The sequence below is a fragment of the Propithecus coquereli genome, unplaced genomic scaffold (assembly GCF_000956105.1).
Source record: "Propithecus coquereli isolate 6110/MARCELLA unplaced genomic scaffold, Pcoq_1.0 Scaffold14, whole genome shotgun sequence".
NCBI classification, from domain to species: domain Eukaryota; kingdom Metazoa; phylum Chordata; class Mammalia; order Primates; family Indriidae; genus Propithecus; species Propithecus coquereli.
This window is the reverse complement of record NW_012138302.1, coordinates 14,372,869-14,397,342: the sequence shown is the minus strand read 5'-3', so window position 1 is coordinate 14,397,342 and position 24,474 is coordinate 14,372,869. Positions and strand designations below refer to the sequence as shown.

At 53.7% G+C, this 24,474-nt stretch overlaps 1 protein-coding gene across 1 annotated transcript in view; it reads right to left on the bottom strand.

Annotated features, from left to right (window-relative positions):
• The window catches only part of GLIS1 (GLIS family zinc finger 1), a 212,372-nt gene that overhangs the window by 69,903 nt on the left and 117,995 nt on the right, over window positions 1-24,474 (bottom strand). Inside the window, exons 2-3 of the mRNA XM_012639363.1 lie at window positions 15,021-15,198; window positions 11,328-12,207 (exon numbers count right to left, since the gene is read on the bottom strand). Of these exons, the coding sequence (XP_012494817.1) occupies window positions 11,328-12,207; window positions 15,021-15,198 (1,058 nt within the window). The remainder of the gene's footprint in view (window positions 1-11,327; window positions 12,208-15,020; window positions 15,199-24,474) is intronic.

Below are 24,474 nucleotides of genomic sequence, written 5' to 3'. Positions count from 1 at the left end.
AGCGGCAGAGGCAGCAGGGGGAGCGAAGAGCTCGTGGCGGTGCGCGCCTGTGTGGGTCTCTGCACAAGCCAGGCTTCCTCTGGGCTTAACGTCCACAGCAATCAGTCATCGCACTTTCCAGCACGCGTAAGGAGGTGTGATGTTTGAAACCCACCATTGGTTAAGTCTCCCTGGGGCCTGCCAGGCAGCGCTTCGTGAATCAGGGAAGGAAGGTGATTCTGACACGTGTGGTCTGCACACCCGCCAGCCATCTCCCACGGTGTGACCTCTGGCAGGTCACCTCCTTGCCCTGGGCCTCGGGGGCCCCGTCTGTCAGAGGAAGTGGCAGGGATTGGGAGGGGCACAGGATGAGATGCTGAACCTTGGAAGTTTCCTCCCCAGTGCACACGGCACCAGCCAGTGTTCTTCGGGAATTTGGGAGGAACATGTAAGCTCTCTCAACATGGGGCCAGCATATGGAAGGCCGTCGGCAGACGGGGCTCCGTCCAGTGGGCAGGACACTGGCTGGGAGAAAGGGTGTTGAGCTTGGGCTCTTTTGCTCTGTGATCTTCAATGAGCCAAATCCTCTCTACAGGCCTCAGTTTCCACATCTGCAAACAGCAAAAGTGCAAACCAAGCAGTCGGCCTGTGGCCTCGGTGAGCCACCTTCTGCCTTCGGGGAGGAGGGATGGCAGGCAGTGGGTGGTGGGGATCAAAAGGAAGTATCTGAAGCACAGTAGACTCATTTTTCTGTCTGTGGCCAAACTCTTTCGAGCTCCAATCACTGCCATGTTCATCGGCAACTAAGCCTGGTCAGAAATGACCCCATAGTGGAAACAGCGCCCAAAACTTGGGGCTCGGCAGACACTGCGAAGCATAAGCTCATGGTTAAATGAGAAAAGCAACTGTGGCAGTGGGAAGATCATGGGGCAGAGAGCAGGGACATGAGGTGGAGTCCCAGATGTGACAGTGGCCAGGCAGCTTCCACTCTGTGGATTCCAATGACCCACCGTAAAAGAGGGGTCCTGCCACTGTCCTGTGCAGGAACTATCCATCGACACTGTGCATCCCTGCCCAGGGCCTGGCCATGCACCAGGAAGGTGCGAATGTTATGTTGAGCTCACAAACCCTGTGCTTTTTGGGTCTGATGAAATAAAGAGGCTGGCACGTGGTCATCAGTTGAACAGACATTCACTGGGCCATAGCCTAGCTCCATGCCCGGCACAGACCTCCCAGTCTTGCCCCCGGAAATGCACAGTTCTGCAGGGACCCCCAGTCCCATCATCTCATCCCCAGGAAATGTCCAGCCCAGTACCACACTGTACATCTGCTCGCTGAGCTTACACCTCAACACGGCAGACTTATTGAGGAAGGCTGTGGGTGGACACATGGAGCGGGCAAGAGCAGGCTGCCTTCCAGCCATTTGGAAATTGCTACCTGCAAGGCAAGAGTCTCAGTGACAGACTCTCATTTTATCATTGCCCACGTCAGAAGAATGCACTGTGAGGAGGCGGAGCTGAGCAAGTCAGCGCCCTAATCACTTACAGACCAGGGGGCCCCAGTCCTGGCAGTGGAGGAAGATTTATTGTGGGGACTGACGGAAAACAAAGAACAGTTGTGCAAACTTTTACGGAACCACATTATGGGAAATGCCTTTCCCATTTCCCACTGGTAAATGTGTTGGACACAGTTTCCAAAGGGGAACAGAGCTCCATTACCCAACCCTGTGTAGACACTATGCCCCAGCGGGGCTCACCCACGGGTGCCCAGGCGCTAGGTGATAGCCAAACCTTGCTGTCTGGTGGCATGGTCTGACCTGGGCTGCTCCAGTGGATCTGGGGAAGAGGGCTCCCTTCCTGGGCCTCAATGTCCTCATCTATAGACAGTCCCTGCCCCTACTGTGTACCTGTCATACTTCCAATACTCCAAATGTTAACTCTGATCCTGTCACTCTCCTGCTTAGAACCCTCCCACAACTCTCTCCACTGTCCTCAGGGTAGAGTCCAAGTGCCTCATACTGGACTTTGAGGCCCTTTAAGACCCAATTCCAACTGCCATTATGCCCCCAACACCCATGCACGTAACTCCCTCCAAGCCCAAGAGGACATCTATGCTCCCCACAAGGGTCAAGACTGTCACATCAGCCAGGCGCCGTGGCTCACACCTGTAATTCCAGCACTCCAGGAGGCCGAGGCAGGAGGATCACTTGAAGTCAGGAGTTTGGGACCAGCCTGAGCAAGAGCGAGACCCCATCTCTACTAAAAATAGAAAGAATTAGCTGGGCATGGTGGCATATGCCTGTAGTCCCAGCTACTCAGGAGGCTGAGGCTAGAGGATCACTTGAGCCCAGAAATTTGAGGTTGCAGTGAGCTAGACTGACACCATGGCACTCTAAGAGCCCAGGTGACAGAGTGAGACTCTGTCTCAAAAAAACACCCCCAAAACCAAAAGACTATCACATCTCAGCCAGGCGTAGTGGCGCTTGCCTGTAGTCCCAGCTACTTGGGAGGCTGAGGCAGGAAGATCTCTTGAGCCCAGGAGTTTGAGGTTGCAGTGAGCTATGATGATGCCACTGCACTCTAGCTGGGGCAACAGAGCAAGACTTTGTCTCAAAAAAAAAAAAAAGACTGTGACATCTCAAAACTTTTGTTCCCTTTCCCTATAATGCCTTTTCTTCACGGTCTATACCCACCTGGCCAAGTCCATCTCTCACGACATCCTAGGGGAAGCCAGCCTTCTGTCACCTCTGTGTCTCTGAGGCATCTGGTTAATTCTCTTGCCACCAGACTTTCCTCCTTTGATACTGCATCGGACCTGGCACAGTGGAGGTGTCAGTACAGCTGTGTTGAAAGGTTGGGGGGTGGTAGATACAGAGTAGCCCAAGGCTCTCCCCGAGGAAGCGGCACAGGTAAGGACCCAACAGACTCCACCCCTTCTCCTGAGCATCCTGGGTCTCGGTGGTCAACGTGACTGAGTCCTTCAGGGTCGTCTGGCCCATCACCCATTTGACAGATGAGGACAGGACACTGAGGTCTGGGACTGCAGCTGTCCAAGCAAGGCACGCAAAGCCGGCTCTGGCCAACCCATCTGCCCTCAGCGGAGACAGAGCCTATTAACGCTCAGTCACAAAGTTTACCAATTCCAGGATGTCCCTCTCAGAAAACATGATCTGGACACTTTCCGAGTCCCTGTTGATTATATCTGACTTTCTCGTTCCAATAAGAGAAACATTTCAGTCCCATTTACATTAAATTCAAAAGCTTTTTTTCTTATTATTTGAAATTCAATTCAGAGAGTTGTGGTTTTTGAATCCTTAATTTTTTTCGTATTCCATAAAGCAATATTGGGCTCGCGAAACTTGGCCAACATTCCTGATCCCTCAAGTGCAGTGATCCCGGGAATTCCCATCTCTGTGAGAGCTTGGATTTGATGACTTCAAAAAAGGAGAAGGAAAAAAAGGGCTCCTGTTTCTAAGTACCTAATGTGCACCAGGCATGACGTAAGTGCCCCACGTATACAACCTCGTTTAACTCTTACAACACTCTCCCCGCCACAGACAGGAAGCTGAGGCTCAGAGAAGCCACATGACTTGTTTTGACATCTCCCAGCTGGCTAAGGGGCAGAGCAGGGTTTGAACCCCAGCGGTATCCCATGCACTTAGCCACAGGTCCACTCTGGCTCACCAATTCCAGGCTCAGAATTCAAGATGGGAAGGGGGCTCAGGCATGGAGACAAGGTAGGGGTGAGGGTGAGGAATGGGGGTGGCCCAGAGTGGGGTGAGGGTGGTCTTGGGGCAAGGAAGGAGGAGTCCAGGAGAGCTGCAGGCAGGGGCCTCTGGGACAGGAACTGTACCTGGGGAGCATGTGGCTAAGCAGTTCTGCTCCTGATGGAGAATTCAACTTCGAGGAACACACCTGTGAGAGGCCCTCTCTGTACTCAGAGGTGCAGATGCAGGCAGGAGCACTGGACTGGGAGGACTCAGCTTGAGCCCAGTGGCATCAACTGAGGTAACAACATCCCTCCCCCCTCACAGAGCCTCTTCTTGGGGATATGTCACAGCTCCCATTTTACAGATGTGTAAACTGAGATTTGGGAATGCAGTGTCTTGTCCACACTGCACAGCTAGTGAGCAGCAGAGCTGGGATGAATCTCCAACTCCATCTGCCTCCAGTCCCCGTGACTGTCCCCAGGTGAGTTATTTACACCTGGGGACTCAGTCTCCCCTCTGCATAGTGGTCTAAGGGGACTCTCAGGGACACATTATCCCAGAGTGTGACACGTTATCCCATTTTACAGCTCAGCAAACTGAGGCTCGGCACAGCCAAGTGACTCATCCAAGGTCACAGAGCCAGTCCATGGCAGAGCTGGGACTTCCAACGGCCTTTTCTGTTTCTTTGGGGACACTCATGACAGCCATTATGCATTTTAGACTTTCCTTTTACCTAATGCAAGTTGTCCAGAACAGTCGGAACCATCTGTTGTACACTTACAGTGTGCCAGGGTCTAGTTTCTCATCAAAGCCTCACAGCAGTCCTCCGTTCTATAAGTAAGGAAACTGAGGCTATAGAAGTCAAGATATGATTGCACACCGTCACAGGCAGAGAGGCAGCAAAGGCAGCTTTCAAATTCAGGCTTTCTTACAGAAAAACTTCAAGCACCAGATTAGAGGGTGAATGTGACAATCTTTAAGGTCCCACCAACGTTGTGACTTCATAGGGAACCACTCAGGAGGACCATGCCCAGGCAACCTCACACAGCCTTGAAGCAGAGAGGCAGGACGAACACAGGGCAGAGTCTCTGTCCCAGGGTGGGTTCAGCTCCTCCACCACCAAGGCCAGGCTGGTGCCAAAGGGCATGTGGTCCCCAAGACACTGGGCAACACCAGGAAGCACTCAAACATGAGGCGACACACACTGGGAGAACAGGAGGCACAGAGAACGGGAAAACTGAGGTGGGTGGACTGGCCCGGGTTGTGAAGGATAGGTAGGAGTTTGCCAGGCTGGGAAAGGGATTCCAGACAGAGGGATCAGCAAAAGCCCAGACCCAAAGGATTTTTAAAAACCTGGAGAATGCAAAGACTCGCTAGTTTAGGAGGACAGGAAGCTTCAGGGCAGGTGGAAATAAAGCAGGACCCCATGGCTACTGTTAACTCCCTGGGTGACACCGGGCCACGATGCCCACGACGGGACTAGAGACCCATCAAGTCAGCAGGCAACAGGCCCCAAGAAGACTGGGAGCCACCTTCCTGAGAAAATTAGCTACATGCAAATGTCCATCAATTTCCCCTCCTGACTGTGGGCTTCTCGAGACCAGGCGGGTTTGGTTCCCTTCTGTGACCCCCAGGGCCTAGCCAGGGGGTATGCAGGAGGTGCCCAGGGACAGCTTGCTGAATGGGTTTCAGATCTGGATGTTCTCTCAATATTTGTAAACAGACTGATGATTCTCTGCCTGGGAGGTGGCTTGGGGTCTTGGCTAGCACACGGTCTCTGGAGTCGAGCAGAAACCTGGGTTCAAACTGACCCCATGATGCACTGGAGACGTGCACTCGAGTCTGAACTGGAGTCTGAACTGGACTGCCCTTTCTCCTGCAAAATGGGGATGATAATTCCGGTCTCCAGGAACGTTCTGAGATCATGCACGTGGAAGCTCCACATAAGCTGAAAAGCACCCAGCAAGTGTTTCAATAACATTCCCGTGCCCCTTGACTGACTTGGACGAGGTTACGCAGCCCGGCCTCAAATCCTCCGCTCCTGCCTCCCCTCCCTCCCGCGCCCAGCAGTAACATCGCAGGGTTCAAAGGCAGCGTTCTTCCCACAATGCCAGAAGCCTCGCATCACGTCATCTTCATCTCTGGACCCCCAGCTCCCAGCACGAGGCCTGGCACACAGGAGAGCCTCTCCCAAGTGAGGCAAGCGTTTCAGAGCAATGACGCTTTCCTTATTGAGGGCCGCTTTCCCAGCGTCCAAACCTTCCCCAGCTTTTGGTTACCAGCCCCTTCAAGAAACCTTCCTGCCCATGGATGCCCATTTTCTGTGCAACCCTGGGCCCCTGACCACCCTCTCTGGGCTGTCTTCCCCATCCTCTGTCTGTGCATGCCGGGGAGGGACTGGCGACCTGCGTGCTCAGACGCTGCAGCCTCCTGGGTAATTCCCTAGGATGAGCCTCAGATGCTGGATGAGTCAGGGGTGTCTGCTGGCCCAGAAACATTCCCAAACCCACAGGGCTGGTCTCAGGACATGGGGGCAGGAAGCAGATGTCCAGGGACTCTACCCGCTGTGATGTGGACAGCACAGAGGTGACTGTTTTGCTGAAGGGAGAGGTGGGGCAGAGGAGGAGGGGGCAGGCAGTGTGGCCTGTGGCATGGTCCAAGCAGCTGAGCCGGGTGATACAGGGGAAGTTATTTTTGCCTGTGAACAGCAGAAACACGGCTGCTGCTTCTGCAAAATGGGCACGGTAATTCATGGCTGGACACAGTACGTCTCAGAACATACTCTTTTCTCCTGCAGGACATCCCATGGGATATGAGCCCAGAACCCCACTCAAGCCTCTCTTGGATTCTTGAGAGAGACTGGCTGGGCAGGTCAGCAGATGTGGTCGGTGTCTGTCCCCTGCCACGTGGCGGACTGTGTGATCTGGGAAGTGATTTAGCCTCTCTGGGCCTCAGAGTTCTGCCCAGTGCTGTTCTCAAGATGGAATGGGGAACGGCTAGCACAGGCCAGGATGGAAGAATCTCTGAACCTCTCAGTAAAGAGCAACTCCCTTTACCTCCCCACCCTCCCAGCAACCAGGGCTGTGTTTTTTTGGGGGTGGGGGAGGTCAGCAAGAAAGTTGGGGCAAGGCTAGAAGGGAAGCCAGAGCCCCAGGATTTGGGGGATGGGAGTAAGCTGGGCCCGGGCTGGGAAGTAGGCAAGGCCCCCAGAGGAGGTCAGGTGGGTGGCTGAGCGCTCTGAGATCCTCATCTAGCTCGGGCCAATCAACAACACTCAGCTTCTGGCCAGATGTATTTCCCTGGTCCCGGGTTCAAAAGCACCTGGGAACAGACTGGCAAATAGTAGAGAGGGGCATGAGGGAGGGAGACCAGTGGCCAGTGCCATTGCAGCCGCCAGAGGAAGCTGGCTCTGGTGAAAACCCAGCCCTGAGACTCTGGTGCTTGTCAGGGCTGGAGGACAGCCGCTGGAGCCGCCTCCCGGGCTGGCCCAGCTGCCCCCGTTCCAGCCCCAGGCACGCTACAGACACGGCTGGCTCAGAGCAGATGATCTGCAAGAGACTGTGGATGAAGATGCTAGGAATCGGGACCCCTGGCAGAGACCCATCAGCAAGGCTAGTGAATGGCCCCCGCAGACACCTGCCACGTGACTGCCCTGCCCACCGCACCAACAGAGCAGGCAGGCAGCTGCGTTCAGCCCACCGTGAGTCCAGGCCCCATCACTGATTGGCTCTTTTGAGCCTCAGTTTCATCATCTGTAAAATAGCTATAAATGATCCTGTCTTAACCCCTAGGGCTACGGTACAAATCTCCCGAGATCACTGTCAAAGAGTGTGATGGGGAAGAAGAGAATTAACCAGGCACTTGCCTTTGTCATCTCTTTTAACCCTAATCACAACAACCCTAAAAGGCAAGTACTATCACTGAGTGTGCTACGGTTCAGAAAGGGCAGGTCACAGAGCTGGCAAGCGGCAGACCGGGCTGGGACCCAGGTCTGCGGGTCCCAGAGCTTCACAGCCTTCCAGGCGGTGCTCACAGCTTTGGTAAAACTCTCCCCAGAAGAGCGGGAGGGGTTCTCATTGCTGCTGTTACTTCATAAACCCCTAGTAGTAAGTGGCATTGTTATGAGAAGTTTTCCTTTTCTCACTCTGCCTCTCTTTTTCTTGCTGTGGAGGAAAGCAAGCTAAACAGTCTGCTAATTTCTGCGGTCTCAGACAATCAGAATTCTGGCCGTCTGGAAGAACCAACCTAAGAAAGCATGAAATTAATCTTTTTGAAGTTAACGTCTTCGAGGCGTCGCGTCGGTATTTGGGTTGGACGCGTAGCCTTGTTATCGCAACGCGGACGAAGCCCCACATTTAATAAGGCTAAGACAACTCAGGCAACGTAAGAAACATAACAGGATATTGCAAAGAGATTAGGGAGCTTCCTTTGGACAGCGTGGATGGGCCGTGCGGAGGGCAGGGTGGGGGGCGGATGGTGCGGTTTCCCCTGGGGGGCCAGAGAGTCCCCGTCCGTCCCAGGCCTGGCCCGAGGACCACACTGCCCGGGCAGAGGGGAGCTGGGCTCCTCTCGGCACGGCGAGGCCTGCCTGGTGCCGGAGCAGAGGCTCCACAGGCTAAATTCAAACCAGCTGCAAGGATGGAGTATTACGGTTGGATGGGGTGGGGAGAGGCTTACCTCATGAAAGAACTGTGGAAACGGCTGCTGGAAAGATAATAAAAGGATTAACTGCTATTTTAGTGGGCCATTTACTCTTCAATCAAAATGTCTCATCTATTTCCTGTTCTCCAGAGGCTCTGGGTCCAAAATTCCTTTGTCTATTACAGTGCATGGTAGCAGAGGCCTGTCATGAGAAATTAATAATTTTACAGGGAAGGGAGATTTTATTTATCTGGGTGTGGGTTGGGGCCTGCCCCTTCCCCTGGGTTACCCACCCCACGGCAGGCAGGAGGAGCGCAGGGGAGGTGCTGAGAAGAGAGCGCTGCTGCTCCAGATGGTGGCACCCAGCAGGGCTGCCCTAAGACCCCGGAGAATCAGTTTAGCAGAAGGTCTACACAAACAAGGGCATTACAGTTTAGAGAGAGGTAGGTTCAAATTCCAGCCCAATGGTTGCTAGCTGTGTAACCTCGGGAAAGTAGTTTTTCTTACTGTCACTACTGTGATTCTCAGCCTCTGTTATTATTGTTGCTACTGTTATTGTCTGTCTCCAACTGCTGTGTGACCTAGGGCAAAAGATGCAATCTTTCTGAGCCTCAGTTTCCTCCTCTGTAAAATGGGGGTTAACAGTATCGACCCCGCAGGGTTGTGTGAGGGCCGCATGGAGATATCGCTTAGAGGAGCACCCACACAGTCAGCACTTGGAGCTGCTTGCTGGTACGATCATCACCATAATCCTAGCCCCACAAGAGGCAAGACCAAGTGTTCTCACAGGAACAAGAGGAAGGCCAGCCGGACTCTGCTGAACCTTTGTTTCTCCATCTGTCAAAACCCTTGGTTTTACAGGACTCATAAAGATTAAATGCAATCATAGGTTAGTGTGGACACGGCTCAGATGTCACCTCCTCCGTGAAGCCCTTCTGGGCCTCCCCTCCTGGGCCTGTGCACACTCCATCCCTGGACCTGTCACTGATTTCCCAGCCCTCCCTGAGTGTGAGTGTCCCCAGGGCAAGGACCATGGCAGGTCCAGGTCTGGGTCCCCTGGGCCAGGCATGAGCCAGGTGTAAGCCAGTGTCTTGGGGAGTAAGATGAGGTCCTGGCAGCCTGGCCCAGGAGAGAGGTCCTGAGACTGCACCGAGCAACCTGGGCCCTGACCCCTCACTGGGCCTCCACTGTGCAAGCCAGAAAACGGGCAGGGGAGGCCTAGATCCTCTCCAAGGCCCCTAATGTCCAACACGGACACTCCCAGGTGCCGATTCCACGCAGAGGCCCACTGTGAGAAGGCCACTGACCACACCGTGTCAAGGGTCATTCAGGCCATGCAGCCTCTCTAAGGCCCCCACAGACACCCATGAGCTCACACACAGGAGAAAAGGCGTGACTGTGGTTCAGTGCCTATTGGCTCCGGGGTCTCAGGGAGAGATGGGCCCATCCATCTTCCAGGAGGCCTGGCCTGGCCTGCAGGCTCTGCCTGTTGGTCATCTCCTTCCAGGAGGGACACGTACAAGACCCCAAACGAAGAGGGCATGCCCAGGGCTGGCCCAGCCACCAGCATTCCCTCAAGTATCCTCTCAGCCAAAGGCACAGGATAAAGTCAAATTCTTAGTCTGCTCAGTGAGCCTCTCCTCACCACCCCTGCACACACCAGGACACCAGCCACAGGTTCTGTCCTCCTGCCTCCCCTCGGCACAGGCCATTCACTGCTGCTCACTTGTGCACAAAGCGAACTTCTCCTCCTTCAAGACCCAGCCTCCTGGAAGCTGCAGGAGCTGATCCCCTCAGATGCGCAGCTCACAGCCACACAGGCAGGTGGGGCCCCGAGGGCTAGCACCTTGCCCCAGGAGGGCAGAGTTTACGCTACTGGCTGCCAAGGTTCCTGCCTCCTTCCTAGCCCTTACATATGTCACCCTGGGCTCTGAGCGAGGACACTGGGCCTTCCCAGACTGAACGCTCCACGAGGAGGGGCCCAGCAACAGGGTCAGTGTGTGAGTGTAAAAGAACTTGATCTTGGCTACAACACCAGCCCTGCAGACCAGATGTGCTGCTACCCTGATGGCTGGGCAGACAGCGCAGTGGCCCTGGAGACGCATGGTTTTCATCAAGAAAACAGACCAAGGCCCACCCTGCCACTCCCAGGCAGGCCACTCTCCTGGCAGGCCAGCTGGGCCTCGGGGGCAGGCACAGAGATTAGGCTGAGGATACCAGGGAGTAAGACCATGCTCCCAGCTTCTGATAGAGTTCTACTGTAGCAAGAGCAGAACACAGAAATGAGCAGTCAGAGGGGCCGGAGGCCTGGGTGCCTACAGCGAATGCATGTGTGTGTGCATGCATGCTCATGCCTCTCTCTCTCCCTCCCCAGAAACCTCCATCTCAAGCCCAACTAGAACACTGCTGGTGCTGCCAGGGCCTTAGCTACCAACGCTTGGCCCTACCCCAAAGTGTGCCTGAGGGCCCACAGCTGTCAAGCCGGGTGCCTGACCCAGTGCTTCCTAGTGGAAGCCAAGGCCTTCGGCAGCTCCAGAAGGCCCAGGGAGCCTGCCTGAGAAGGCCCAGGGAGCCTGCCTGGGAAGGCCCAGTGCTGGAGGAGAGCACTGCTCCACGCCTCACTTGGCCACCGGCAGGTGGGACACGGAGCACGTGCATGTAAAGGGAAGGCTGGCCAAGCCTGCTCTGACGTAGGGTGCACGTGCGTGGCACGGGCCCTGTGTCATGCTAAGGCACAGCTAATGCCTCACGGTGGGGACAGGCCACCTGGCGAGTCTGAGGGGCCCCTCTGCCATGGTTCCCAGTGCTGGGGCACTGACGGAGTTGAGCAGTGGCCACATCCACAGCATTGGTCCTTCCCTCCTCAGCCAGGGGGATCTCAGCCAACCCCAGGTAAGGAGCCCCAGGTGAGGAGCCCCAGGGGGCCTCCCCAGGCAGCGAGGTGGTGCCGCTCTGCCTGCCAGACTGGGGTGAGGCCTGGTGGCCGGTGGGAACTCACCATGCACTTGTTGGGCTTCTCGCCCGAGTGCACCCTCATGTGGATGAGCAGCTTGTAGCGAGCATTGAAGGGCTTGTAGCGGCGCACGCAGCCAGCCCAGAAGCAGGTGAAGTCCTCGCCCTTGCGCTGGTCGATGTGGCTCTTCTCGATGTGCCGCACCAGCTCCTCCTGCTGCTCATAGGCTGCACAGCAGTCCACCCAGCGGCACGCCTGCCGCCCAGCCGCCGTCCCGCCCGCCAGGCCCAGCCCCAGGCCTCCGAGGCCCGGGCCAGGTGGCAACTGAGGCAGGGGGTAGGGGGGCGGCAGGCCCTGCTGGTGAGGCCCAAAGAGCTCGGAGAACTCATCCGCAGGCTCCTGCTTCAGGAAGGCCGCCTTCTGGCAGGCTTCAAGTTGCAAGCTGCCCTCATGGCCGCCAGTGGGTGCGGGGCCAGGGCAGGCCCGCTTGGGAGGGCCCCCCAGGTCTCCTGGCAGAGAGGGGCTCCGGAGTCCATTTACACAGGTGACCAGAGCTGTCTGGGAGGAGCGGATGATGGTGACGTCAGAGGAGGCACAGGGCGAGGAGGAGGCCGAGGAGGTGGGGGGCGGGCCCAGGAGGCAGCAGTGCTTCAGGCTGCCCTCGGGGAGGTGGGCCTCGGGCTGGGGGCCCAGGCCAGAGCAGGGCTCGCTGCCCAGAAGGTAGCAGGAAGGTGCAGGGTTGGCGAGGCCTCGGCCTGGGAGGTCCAGGTCTGTGTGCAGGCCGGTGGCTGGCGGGGCCCGGCAGTGGGCAGACAGGGGCGTGCGGGCCTCTGCCATGGCCTGGAAGTCGGGCAGGGACTCCTGCTTGATGTGTTGTGTGGTTGGGAGGCCACCGTTCACATATGCGGCCTGGGGTCTGGGTGACCTGGAAGACAGTGGCCAGAGAGGTCGTGAGAGGGTGGGCACTCCACGGGGGGAGGCCCAGGCAGCGGCTGGAGGGGAAGCTGAGGACCAAGGGACAAGGAAGCTCAGAGCAGGGAGGGAGGTGAGGCTGGAAGCAGAGAGAGGGAACAGAGACTGGTTATCTGGAAAGCTAGGAAGAGCGTGGAGGAAAAAGGGGAGAGAGAGAAAGAGGAGACTGAGGAGGCAGGAGATCTGGGTGACCGAGTGTGATGAAGAGGAAGGCCCCTCTTTCACCCCAGCCCAGCCCTGCAGCCTGGGACGCCATCCCGACAGGTGAGCTCTGGAGGAAGAAGGCTGAAGCTGGCGTTGTAGGAACATTCAGGTCTAGTATGTTTTAAATTCCACTTATGTGTCCCTTAAATCTTTCTTAATTCTTGTAATCTTTCTTAACTTCTAAAAACTTTAATTGTATGAAGTTTCGCCCCAAGCAGCCTGTCTTTCCCACTGTTAACGTCAGTGAGTGGGGGGTTTGAAGCGCAGTCATGGTGAGAGGGCATCTGAGGAATAACTGAGGAACAGCTTCTGGGGCAGGGGGTCCCAGGGTGTCAGGCACAGACGCTGTGATTGAGTCAAATGCAATTTGGGGAGAAGCCACGGGCAGGCCAGTCAGGGCAGCGCACGGAACACAGGGTCTGAGCCAGGCGCAGCCACATTCCAGCTGTGCGAACTTGGGCAAGGTCCTTGCCACTCTGGCCTGTCTCCTCGCAAGAGTGAGGACAGGGAGGCTGGGTGGGGCTGGGGTTTGCCACGTGGCTGTCTCTACCACGTGGGTGGTAAACAGGTGCCCAGAGCGGGCCTCTCCCAAATGTGGGGCATTCCCTCTGCCCACTCATGGGAGGCCAGGTTTAAGGAACACAGGGGATTCCTGCACTGAAGCACCCACCATTCTGGGTGGGGGGACCAGGCAAGGTGCAGAGTGAGACACCAGGGCCTACCTGCCACCAGGGCACTCTGAAAAGGGGAGAGGCCAGGAGGGGGACGTGGGGCTGAGAGTTTGAGAAGCCCCACTGGCTGGCTGGGCAGAAGAGGAGACCTGGTGTTGTGCCCACAGTCTGGCTCAGATGCTCACGTGACCTCACCCCATCTAAGCCTCAGTTTCCTCACCTGTGACATGAGGACTAAACCTCTCTGCCTCAGGGGACAGCTGCCAGGATGGTGAGAGGACCCTGTGACAGCCCTCTGGGAAGGGGATGGCAGGGCAGAGGGAGCTGTTATCACGCTGTTCTACTGCTGTTGTCCTGGGCTCTTTGCAGCTGGTGCTGTGGGTCATCATCTGTCCCTCTGCTTCCCATGGTGGCCTCCCAGCCCCAGCCTCTCCCTCCCTGGCTCCCTGCAGCTTCAGCACCCCCGGCTCCAGCCATGAGGGAAAGGGGAGGGAAAGGGACAGGGAAGAAACAAAGTCAGAGCCCAGAGGCCCTCAGACGGCATGGGCTCCAACCCCAGCACACACACAGCAAAGAAAGCCACAGGGAATCTCAATTCTCAAAGAAAAATGATTCCACACGGGAGAGTGAGCATCCTTCTATTTCGTAGTATCCCCACTGCAAAGCTCCCATGAGAACATAAGCTCCATCAGGGAGATCTTTGCTTCTTTCGCCAAGGTACCCCGGTGCCAACCACAGTGCCTGGCACACAGTAGGCACTCAACAAACAGCTGGTATGGGAAGGAGCTGCAAAGCGGCAGCTGGGCCAGGTTTTAGAATCTCCGGTCCGTGGAGCAGGCCCCCAGCCAGCAGCCCCAGGCGGTGGGTGAGGGTTCTGGGGCTGGGCGGGTGTGCACAGAGGCCTGTCTATGACTGGGTTTGCCATCAGCAAACCAGAGGACACCAAGACTGCTATGGTTTGAATATCTGTCCCCTCCAAAACTCATGTTGAAACTTAATCCTCAATGTGGCAGTACTGAGAGGTGGGGCCTTTAACAGGTGATCGGGTCATGAGGGCTTTGCCCTCCTGTGTGGATTAATGTGTTCGCAGGTTAATGGATTAACGAGTCATCAAGGGAGTGGGACTGGTGGCTTTATGAGAAGAGGAAGAGACCTGAGCTAGTGTGCTCAGCCCCCTTGTCATGCGATTCCCCATGCCACCTCCGGACTCTGCAGAGAGTCCCCACCAGCAAGAAGGCTGTCACCAGATACGGCCCCTCGACGCTGGACTTCTCAGCCTCCAGAACTGTAAGAAATAGATTCCTTTTCCTTATAAATTACGCAGTTTCAGGTATTTTGTTACAAGCAACAGAAAATTGACTAGGACAAAAGCACAACTGGGACCCTTCCAGCCCAATATGCAACCTGATGAAATGCCCTTGCAGAGGTGGACGTCACCGGACATGCACAAGCACCGAACGGTCACCTGGCAGGGCTCGGTGGGGCGATGGCTTCCTGGGGCAGGAGATGGCATGGGGAGGACTCCCTCTCCGCTCTAAGTGCAGTTCAGGGTTGGACACTATATGAACTCTGAGCAGGGTTTTCCTTCCCCAACCTACCCCTGAATCTTCCTCTTCTCAATGACAGATTCTCTGTGAAAAGCCACCTCAGCTTGTGCAATGGGCAAACACCTCAATAAAACCATCTTTGTGTCCCCAGTAAGGCCCTGGCCAAGCAGGAGGTGCGGGGTCTAGGCCAGGCATCTATCATCGTGCTACTAGGCACTGTCGTGCCTCCGTTTCCCGTGTGTCATGTCCTGGCAGCCATGCGGACTAGGTGAGGCTCTGAGGCCCTTGGTCCTTGGCCTCCTGGGAGTGTCCACAGAAGCGGCTGACGGGGGATGGGCACATACCTGTTAGGGTGGGGGAAATGCAGCAGCCTCTCGCAGGCTGTGGGGTGACCCCGGGGTGGCGGGGTTCCCGCAGGGAGAAATAGGCCCTGGCAGCAGGTGGGGCCGGGGCCCTCAGCAAGGTCCAGGTCCAGCAGGCTCTTCTCTGAGCCCGGGGTGCAGTGGCCGTAGCTCCCGTTCACTAGGCAGAGAAAGACAGGGAGAAAGGAGACAAAGTGAGTGGGGGGGCGCCCACAGAGGGGTGTATGGAGAGGGCCGTCACTGGGGTATAGGTGGGACAGAGCACCCGGAGCCTACACTACCTGCACCCCTGCTGCCTTGGAGGCACCGGAGGTCTCATTTAATTCCCCAAATCACCAAGCAAAACAGCATCTGTTACTGCTAGTACCAAACTGTATTACGCCACAGAAACACACAGCACAGTCATGGACACCTGCGTCCTCCACGACTCCCTGACAGCCTACCTACCTTGTGCCCTGCCTTGCCCCGCTAGGTAGGGGGCTTTGTTAACTGAGGCGGTAGATGTGAAAGTGTTGAAAAACCACATAAAGTGTAACAAAAATGTTAGGCATGTTCGTTATCAGCTCCTTCCCCTCTCTGGGCCTCAGTTTTCTCATCTACAGATGAGGAATACTAATCTGGAAACTGTCTTCTTAGGCTTTCTGCTTTGCCACCTCGCACAGTGATGCTACAGACAAAAGGACATGAGCTTGGGGGCTGGACAGACCTCCATGTGAGCCCCTACTCTGCCCCAAACCAACCTGTGACTCAGACAAACTGCGTGTCGGCTGACCTTCAGCTTCCCCTGTGTAGGACGGGGAGCGTCACAGTAGATCTCCAGCGGTGCTGCGGGGTCCTGACAGCAGAGTCGCAGAGCCCCTAGCACCGTGCTGCAACCTGGCGAGTGCACCAGGAACGGAAACTGTTCTTGCTGTTAAACAGCACTTCGAACAGCACCAAGCGCCTTACAGATGCAATACAGCATCACTAGGCCCGATGTTGTCCAAGCGCTGTCAACACGGAGCGAGATAAACCATTAAGATGTGAAAAAAGCTGATCCCAGAACATGGTCAACCCCTTAACACAAGGACAAGGACAATAACAACACAAGCAGCATGTATTGAGCAGTAGGTGCAGGCCCTGGGCTGGTGGTTCACACCACTGTCTCATTTGAGCATACCCACTGCCAGCGGAGGGAGATACGAGTATCATTATCCCCATTTTACAGAGGAGAAAACAGAGGCTCAGGAAGGTGCAACTACTCACCCAGGAACACACAGCTAGGAAGCCTCTGGGGTGGATTTCCCACCCAGGTCTGTTAGACCCAATCCCACATCTTAATCCCTATGCAGTAAGAAGAGGCCTTTGGTGAGCCCAGCCCCGAGGATCCACCTCCCCCAACCCTAATTCTAGCCCACGCCGAGGCAGGGCCTCCAGCACACATTATCCATGTGCCAAGGCCAGCCACTCGGTGCTAACTCGCCAGTGCCCACGGCGCTGGACGGGCACTAGGTATTCGCCTGCAGAGCACTTGAGTTTTCGGATAAGCACGCAAAGCCCGAGAGCTCCCGGGCGGGTGGGGTCTCCAGGCTCCCAGACGCAGGCGAGCTTGCCCAGAGGACTCGTCTGAGCGCTGCCTCCTGCCACCTTCCTGGCCCGTCCTGCTGCGTGGAGCTCCTGTTCCCGCTTGCCTCGGCTGCTGCCCGGCCAGCCCCTCACAAGCTTATTTTTTAATAACTTGGTTGTTTTTTAATTAAAAAGAAATCCCTGGTAACAAATGTGAATGGCCTGAGTTAATGAGAGCAGGCTGCCGCTCGTTTAACTCCGTCTCTGCTTGGCCGTCTTTGCCTTTTCCAAATCGTTTCTGCATGTGATTTTATTGTCCCATTGAGGCAAGCCCTGGGACTGGGCCTCAGAAAACTGTGGATAATTTTATGACCATTAATAGCATTTGGAGCAGGGAGAACTTAATCATCACACGGGGCTGTTTTGCCAGGATCTTTCTCCCAGAGGCTTGGGTGGGGGGTGCAGTGCTGAGCTCCCTTCAATGACCCACCAGGCCCTTTGGGGGCCTCTGGGATCCTTCTCCCCCCATTCCCTTGGGAGGCTGTGTGCAGCGGAGGAAGGTGGGCCCTGGGAACGGTGCTGGGAGCCCAGCACGCCCTCCAAGGGCTATGCCTATGAGGCAGGCTCAGTGCAAGGTTTGTAGAGATTGGTGCCTTAGACCAGGCTCGGCTTCAGAGTACTTAAGAGGCTGGGCCACAATTCAAGCTCAGATCTCCCAGACTTCAAAGCCCATGTCTGGCTGCCTCTTGATCAATGGCTGACTAACCACAGACCCCCAAATACGCATTCCCACCTTGGACTCCAGTGGAGATCATGCTACAGGGCCTCTGGGGAAGTAAAAAGTAAAACCATGACAATGACTCCCAAGCTTTCATCTTTGCGATAGCTCTGGCAGGTGGGTAAGCCCACCCCATCCACACACAAGGACATGAAGGCTCAGAGAGGTCAGGCAGTTTGCCAGTGTCACACAGAGAGGAAGAGGCTGAGCTGAGACAAACCCATCACCTCTGTGAGAAGAAACAGTCTTTACTCAATAAACTATGAACTATTGGGGACTGTTAGCTGCTTCTCCTCTGATACAGTAAAAGGTTTTCCTGCAATAAATAAACAGGCCGGCTTTGGGAGGGAGGAACAAGGAGCCTCTCGGGTCACAGTTTGGCACTGCCTGGTGCTCCAAGCCCATGCAAGCCCTTGTCTCCTGTGACCGTCACAGTGGGTGAAAACACGGACCTCCCAACCTTGCAGAGGGACACTGAGCACCAGAGCTGACAAGTGGCCACCCCAGGTCGTATACAATTGCTGCACAGCCAGGGCCCAAACCGAGGTCTCCCAAAGCCTACACTCTGCCCCAGGCTGCCAGCTTTCCCAGAATCTGGAAGTTAAAGCAGAGGCTATAATGTGTGTCCCAGAGATGCTGGCACCACTGGGAAGACATGGGTACTGTCACCTCTGCCTGCCACAGGCTGAAGTCAGCTAGGAAAGATGTGGGCACTGCCTCCTGCCGGTTGTCTTGCGTCTCTTCCCCAAGGGCATCATGAGATCCAGAAGGGGGAGGGCCACTACTGTTCTCTCTCCATCTCCAGGGAGTGGGGATGGACCCTTCCCTGGAAGAGCAGGGGAGGGAGAGGGGCACATTGCCCTGCTTCCCTGGGCCAGGAGGGGGGATGCCCTGGGAAGGGGCTGCCACCCAGCAGCCATGTTTCACTCTGTGCCACAGGAGCCAGGAGCAGATCTTGGGCCTTGCTTTGTCTATGCACAGGAAGCTCCTTTGGAGGCTGGGAGAGTGATGGGGTTCTGTGTTCATTTTACAAGTTGGTAAGAAATCTTAGAATACCAAGGCTGGGACTGGCTGATCATCTGTTTCATTAATAGGTAGGAAACTAAGGCTCAGAGAGGCAAAGGATCTGCCCTGGTCACACAGCAAAACCATGGCAGAGCCCGGACTGGCACCTCTTAAGCTAGGTAAGAATCAGGTTTGGTTTCCTCACCAAGCCTTAGTTTTCTTATCTATAAAATGGTGCTAACGCCTACCTCACAAGGTCGTGGTGACAAGTGAGATTATGAACACAATGCATTTGGCGTGGTGCCTAGCAAAGCACTTGAAAAGTAATGGTAATGACAGTTACTTCCCTGAGCTTGGGGCAGGGAGACGGGGCCTGTACGGGACGCATTCTATCCCCGGAAAGGTCAGCCTGTATGTCTCTGAGGCCAGACTCAGAAGAACCCCCAAGATGTTGGGTTCACCAAATGCAGGACTGGGTAGCTTGAACAAGGTCATAGCCAGCAAATCTAAAGCAAATAGCTCCAGTTACACACCAGAGAACTTGCAAATTACCATAATGACTTGGCAATAAAGCGGCACCACATATAAAGTGATCCCCACAAGAATTTTAATTCATGCTGAAACCTGCCAAGTCTGCCCGGGAGTGGACAATGATGCATTCAGCATCTAAGGCCCAGATGCCGCCTCCTTGCAGCCCAGGAGTAGGCAGCTGGGTCCAGGAAGGCCCGCATGATGACTGCCTTCTTGTTTACCGCCAAGCAGCTTCTAGCACCTACCAGGTACCAGGCTGGTGATAGGGCACTGCACTTTACAGTTTATAAAAAATTTTCACAGCCATCACCCGTAAGTGTCATTATAACCCTCGGGAGGTGGTTGGGCAGGTTCAGAGGGGGCAAGTGATTTGCCCAAGCTCACACAGCAAGCGTAGGGCTCAGAATTGCCTGACTCAGCCATCTAGTCAGCAAACTTTTTCTGGAAAGGGCAAAATAGTAAATAGTTTAGGCTTTGTGGGCCATACAGTCTCTGCCACAACTACTGAACTTTGCCATTGTACGATAAACAAAATGTAAACACATGAATGGGGCTGTGATCCAATAAAACTTTATTTAGAAAAACAGATCGCTGGCTCTTAGGCTGTTAATCTGCCAACCCCCGATCTCACGCAGCAGTTAGAGAGACAGGGATTCAATATCTGAAACGATCCTACTTTCCTGTGTCTGTAAAATGGGGAGCATTTCACAGGGTGGAATTGATGGTATGAAAATCACTGTCAAATACTGAATGCAGGGCTGGCCCCTGGTGGCCATTCAATAAATGGAAGTGCCTTCGGCCTGGCTCTGGGGGCTCCCATAAGCGAGGCTCACCCTCCACCCCGGCGTTACCCTCACACCCCACGACGCTTTGCTGCTGTGTGGGGCACACCCTCACCATCCAATCAGGAGGCCTGGTTCTTCCAAAGCCCCTGGGCCCTCAGACCCCATGGGAAATACATCTACATCTCCTGGAACATTCCCTGACCTCCCTCCTTCCCTCCTGGTTTCCCGCCCTCCCTGAGCTCCACCTACGGCTCCCAGCAGTCCCTGCAAAGAGCTGCCATCTGGGGTACACCCAGCACAGGCCAAATGCTTTACAAGTTTTATCTCTAAATCTTCACGACATCAGAGTTGGATTATGATACTCTATACTGCCACACTGATGCCTTTAAGTGCAACTGATGTCCTGCATCCCCTGTGAGTCTGAGAAACCCCTCAGGACAAGGATCTTGGAGCCCGCGAGCTGCTGAATGTTAGTGTGTCCCTAGGCACGATTCTGTCCCACCGACTTCACATATCGAAGAGAAAACAGGGGCGCAGACTGAGGAAAAGCTTGTCCTAGTCACACAGCGAGTAGGTTCTCTAGATACCTGGGCCCCACGGGGGAGATTCCCCACCATCCCTAGCACAGTTAGGCCCACAGCAGGTGTTTGGAAATGCCGAGAGGGTGGGTGGCTGGAAGGATTGTCCCAAGTTCACTTTCATGCCTAGTATGTGCCAGACACTGTGACTTAGGGGACCTGAAAAATGCCTTGTCACATACACACCTAGGTTGAAGGCCTCCTCCACCATTAACTTTCTGGCTGTTTGACCCTAGATGGTGATTTTGCCCTCTGAGGCTCAGTTTCTTCATCTCTAAAATGGAGATAAGAATCCCAGCTCCCGGAGGTGTCTGGCTGTGAGGATTCAGTGAGATGATATGTGGAGTCTCTGGCACGATTCCTGCCACAGGTGAAATTTTGATAAAGGTCCCTCTCTTGCTATCTTGACAGGCGGGGAGACATGGCCACAGCCTCCTGGTGCAGGCCTGCCTTCCTGGGCAGGGAGTGCCAGCAGCCACGGAAGGGCAGCCTCAGGCCAATGGGGTCTTCCCCGGGAGTCTGAGCACAGGCTCTGCAGGCTCGGTCAGGGCACAGCAGGGCTGCGCCCCTCTCTCTGAGCCTCAGCTTTCCCCTCTGTGCAGTGGGCGTGCTAGGCTGGGCCCGGGCAGGGGGCACCACAGAGGCCACAGCACAAGACACTGTGCTTCCCACTTCCCAGATCCAGGGAGGGCGAGTGGCTCATTTAAGGACACACAGCAGAGGCGGGGCCTGAGCTGTGTTCACTTCCTGACCCTTCCTGCCTCACTGTGCCGCCTCCTCACCCCATCCTTTCCCTCCTCACGAAACCCAAAGGCTGGGAGACCAGCAGGGAGAGCGGGCTTCTGAAAGAGGAGAAGCAGGAAGGCGGACAGCCCAGCAGGCGGGTTAGGCAAGGCCCACTCGCCGCCCCCTGCTTGCCTGGAGCCGCCTCGGGTGTTCACGGCCACCAGGGGGGCCGTAACCTCGGCAGGGTCTCCAGAGCGGCAGGCCTGATGCTCGAGGCCTCACGCCGGGCTTATGGCCGCCCGCCATCTCTTATCCCAGACCGCAAGGACCCCATAAATTCCCCTTTAAAGCTAAGCTAGATTTACAGGGACTCGGGCCAGTAAAACCTGAGCAGGCTCAGCTCAGGCCGGCGCCGCAAAGAAACCCGAGCGAGGCCGCGCCTCTGCCCCAGCTCCGGGCCAGCAAGCGAGCGGCCTGCGCTGGTCACACGTGTAGGTGCAGGTATGTATGTAAGCAAACACACGGAGGGGCCACCTTTGCCCTTGGACTCTCTCACTGCTACCAAATTAGACACATTTATTGTAGAAAAACATTATAAAATGAACCAGGCAACAATTAGAAAATAGGTATCACCTATAAGGCCATGGGCCAGAGAGAGCCACAGCAGACCTGAGGACAAAACAACCTCTGTGGTATTTTCCTATGTATCTATACGTTATTGACCAAAAAAAAGGATAACATACACTTTTCCTTATTCTCTGCTTTTTCTCTTTAGTAACAGATCATGAATACTGAAGTTGAAGGAGTGCCCATTACAGGCCAGGCACGGTACTAGGCTCTCTGCTTGCCAGTGTTGCTAACCCCATTTTCCATGGGAAGAATCCACAGTCACAGAGCAGGTAAATGGGAGAGTCAAGGTGCAAGGCCAGACACTGTTCCACATCATTAAGGGACATATAGGGCTTCCCCGTGTATTAGTTCCAGCTGCTATAACAAAATACCACAGCCTGGGCGGCTTGAACAACTGAAACTTATTTTCTCCCAGTTCTGGAACCTAGAAGTCCAAGATCAAGGTGTCAGTCAATCTGGTTTCTGGTGAGAGCTCTCTTCCTGGCTTGCGGACAGCAGCCTTCTCACCATGTCCTCCTGTGGCCTTTCCATGATGCATGCGAGTGAGCCCTCTGGTGTCTCTTCTTAGAAGGCCATCAGTCCTATCAGGTCATGACCCCACCCTTGTGACCTCTTTTAACTGTAATTACTTCCGTAGAGGTCACATCTCCAAATACAGCCATACTGGGTGTCAGGGCTTCAACACATGAATTTGGGGGGGACATAAACATTCGGTCCATAACATGTAGTATCCCTTCCCTCTTTTCCCCTCCCTAATAGGGTCCTATATTTCCTATATCTACCTTCAGAGCTTGAGAAGGAGAGACAGTATAGCACAGCAGATAAGAGTGTAGATTCTGGGGCCAGAATGACAAGGTTTAAATCCTGCCTTTGCCATTTACCAGCTGTGTGACCTTGTCTAAGCCAAGTGACTTAGCTTCTCTGTGCCAGTTTATGAAGCTGAAATGGGTTAATGTACCATATACCAAGTAGCTAGAACAGTACCCGGCACACAGTAGGCACTACATAAGTGTCTGCTGTCATTTGTGTTAGTAATCCCACTCCAGGGTAGGCTGTGAAAGGCCTGAGCCGATCCTCATGATCTCACCTCCCCAGACACAGCGCCACAGTGACTGGCTCAGAGACAGGCACGTCAGGCAAGTTGGTTTAATTAGACAGGATCCTGGTGTTTCTGTTTGTTGATGGAAGAAAGAGCAGCCTCTACTCTTCTACATGTGAATAAGGAAGATGTGGCCCTGTGAGCTAGTAGAAGCCGTCTTGTTATTCCAAGGGAAGTCGGTTGGAGGACATTGTCAATAAACTGAGGCATCTCAACCAGAGGAACAGTGGAGAAACTAAGTCACAGCACTGGTGGCACCAAGAGCCTCCTGTGTGAACAGTAGGGCTCCCGTAGTGTCTTAAGTCTGTCCCAGATGAGTTTTCTGTCGCAACCCAAAACATCCTGATTAATATTGTTCTACAAAACAGTTTTTATCCACTCTGACAATCTTTGTCTTTTATTTGAATATTTCGTCTATTTATACCATTTACATTTAATTAATTACCATATATTTGCATTTGAATCTACAAACTTAGTATTTGTTTTTTATTTGCCCTATCTCTTCTAGGTTCTTTTTCTCTCCTTTCTTATCTTCTTTCAAATTAATCCAGTATTTTTTATTATTCCATTTTCTTCTTCTATTAGTGTGTTAGATGTACATTCTTCTATCTAAGTGGTTATCCTTTGACTTACTGTAATCTAATATAGATTACTACAGTCATGTGTCACTTAACAACAAGGATACAATCTGAGAAATGCCTTGTTAGGTGACTTTGTTGTGCGAACATTATACAGGGTACTTACATAAACCTTGATGGTAGGACCTATTACACACCTGGGCTGTATGATACAGCCTATTGTTCCTAGGCTACAAACCTGTACAGCATGTTGCTGTACTGAATACTGTAGGCAACTGGAACACAATGATAAATATTTGCATATCTAAACATGTCTAAATACACCAAAGGTACAGTAAAAATATGGTATTACAATCTAATGGGACTACCATCCCTTTTGTTGTCTAGAACATTATTATGCAATGCAAGACTTGTACTTTTACTACTTTCTTGACAGGGCAAGAATCTCAGGACTCTTAACTTTATTCATGCCCCTACACACACACACACACACACACACACACACAACTGTGTGTTATTGTTCTTGTGTGTTTCAGTTCTATATATTTAATATACATTTTAAACCTTACCAGATAGTATTAATGTTTTGTACAGTCAATATTTAAAAAAATACTTTCCCTTCCTCCTGCTTCCATATGGGGTCATTTTTGTTCTTCATTAAGATTTTTTTAATAATTGTGAGTCTATTGGCAAGGAATTCTCTCAATGTTTGTTTGAAAATATTATTTCATCTTTCTTTCTGAACAATATTTTTGCTGGGTATAGAATTCTAGGTTGACAATTATCATCTTTCAGTATATTACAAATTTATGCTACTGTCTTATGGATTTCATCATTTCTATTGGAAAGTTATCCATAAAGTCTTTTGAAGGGGCTGTATCTTCCTCCTTAACCCTGACTACTTTTAAGATTTTTCTCTCTAGTTTGACATGACTATGATGTACGTAGGTATGATTTTCTTTGTATATATTCTGCTTGAGGTTCATAGGGCTTCTTAAATATGTGGCATGATGTCTTCTGTCAGTTTTAAAAAATTGTTGGCCATTATCACTTCAGACATTACTTTGCTCATTATCTTTCCCCTATCTTTCTGGGGCAACAATATATGTTAGGCCTTTTAATGACATCCTATATCTCTCTTTTGCTATTTGTTTAATTTTCCATCCTTTCTTAACTTCCAT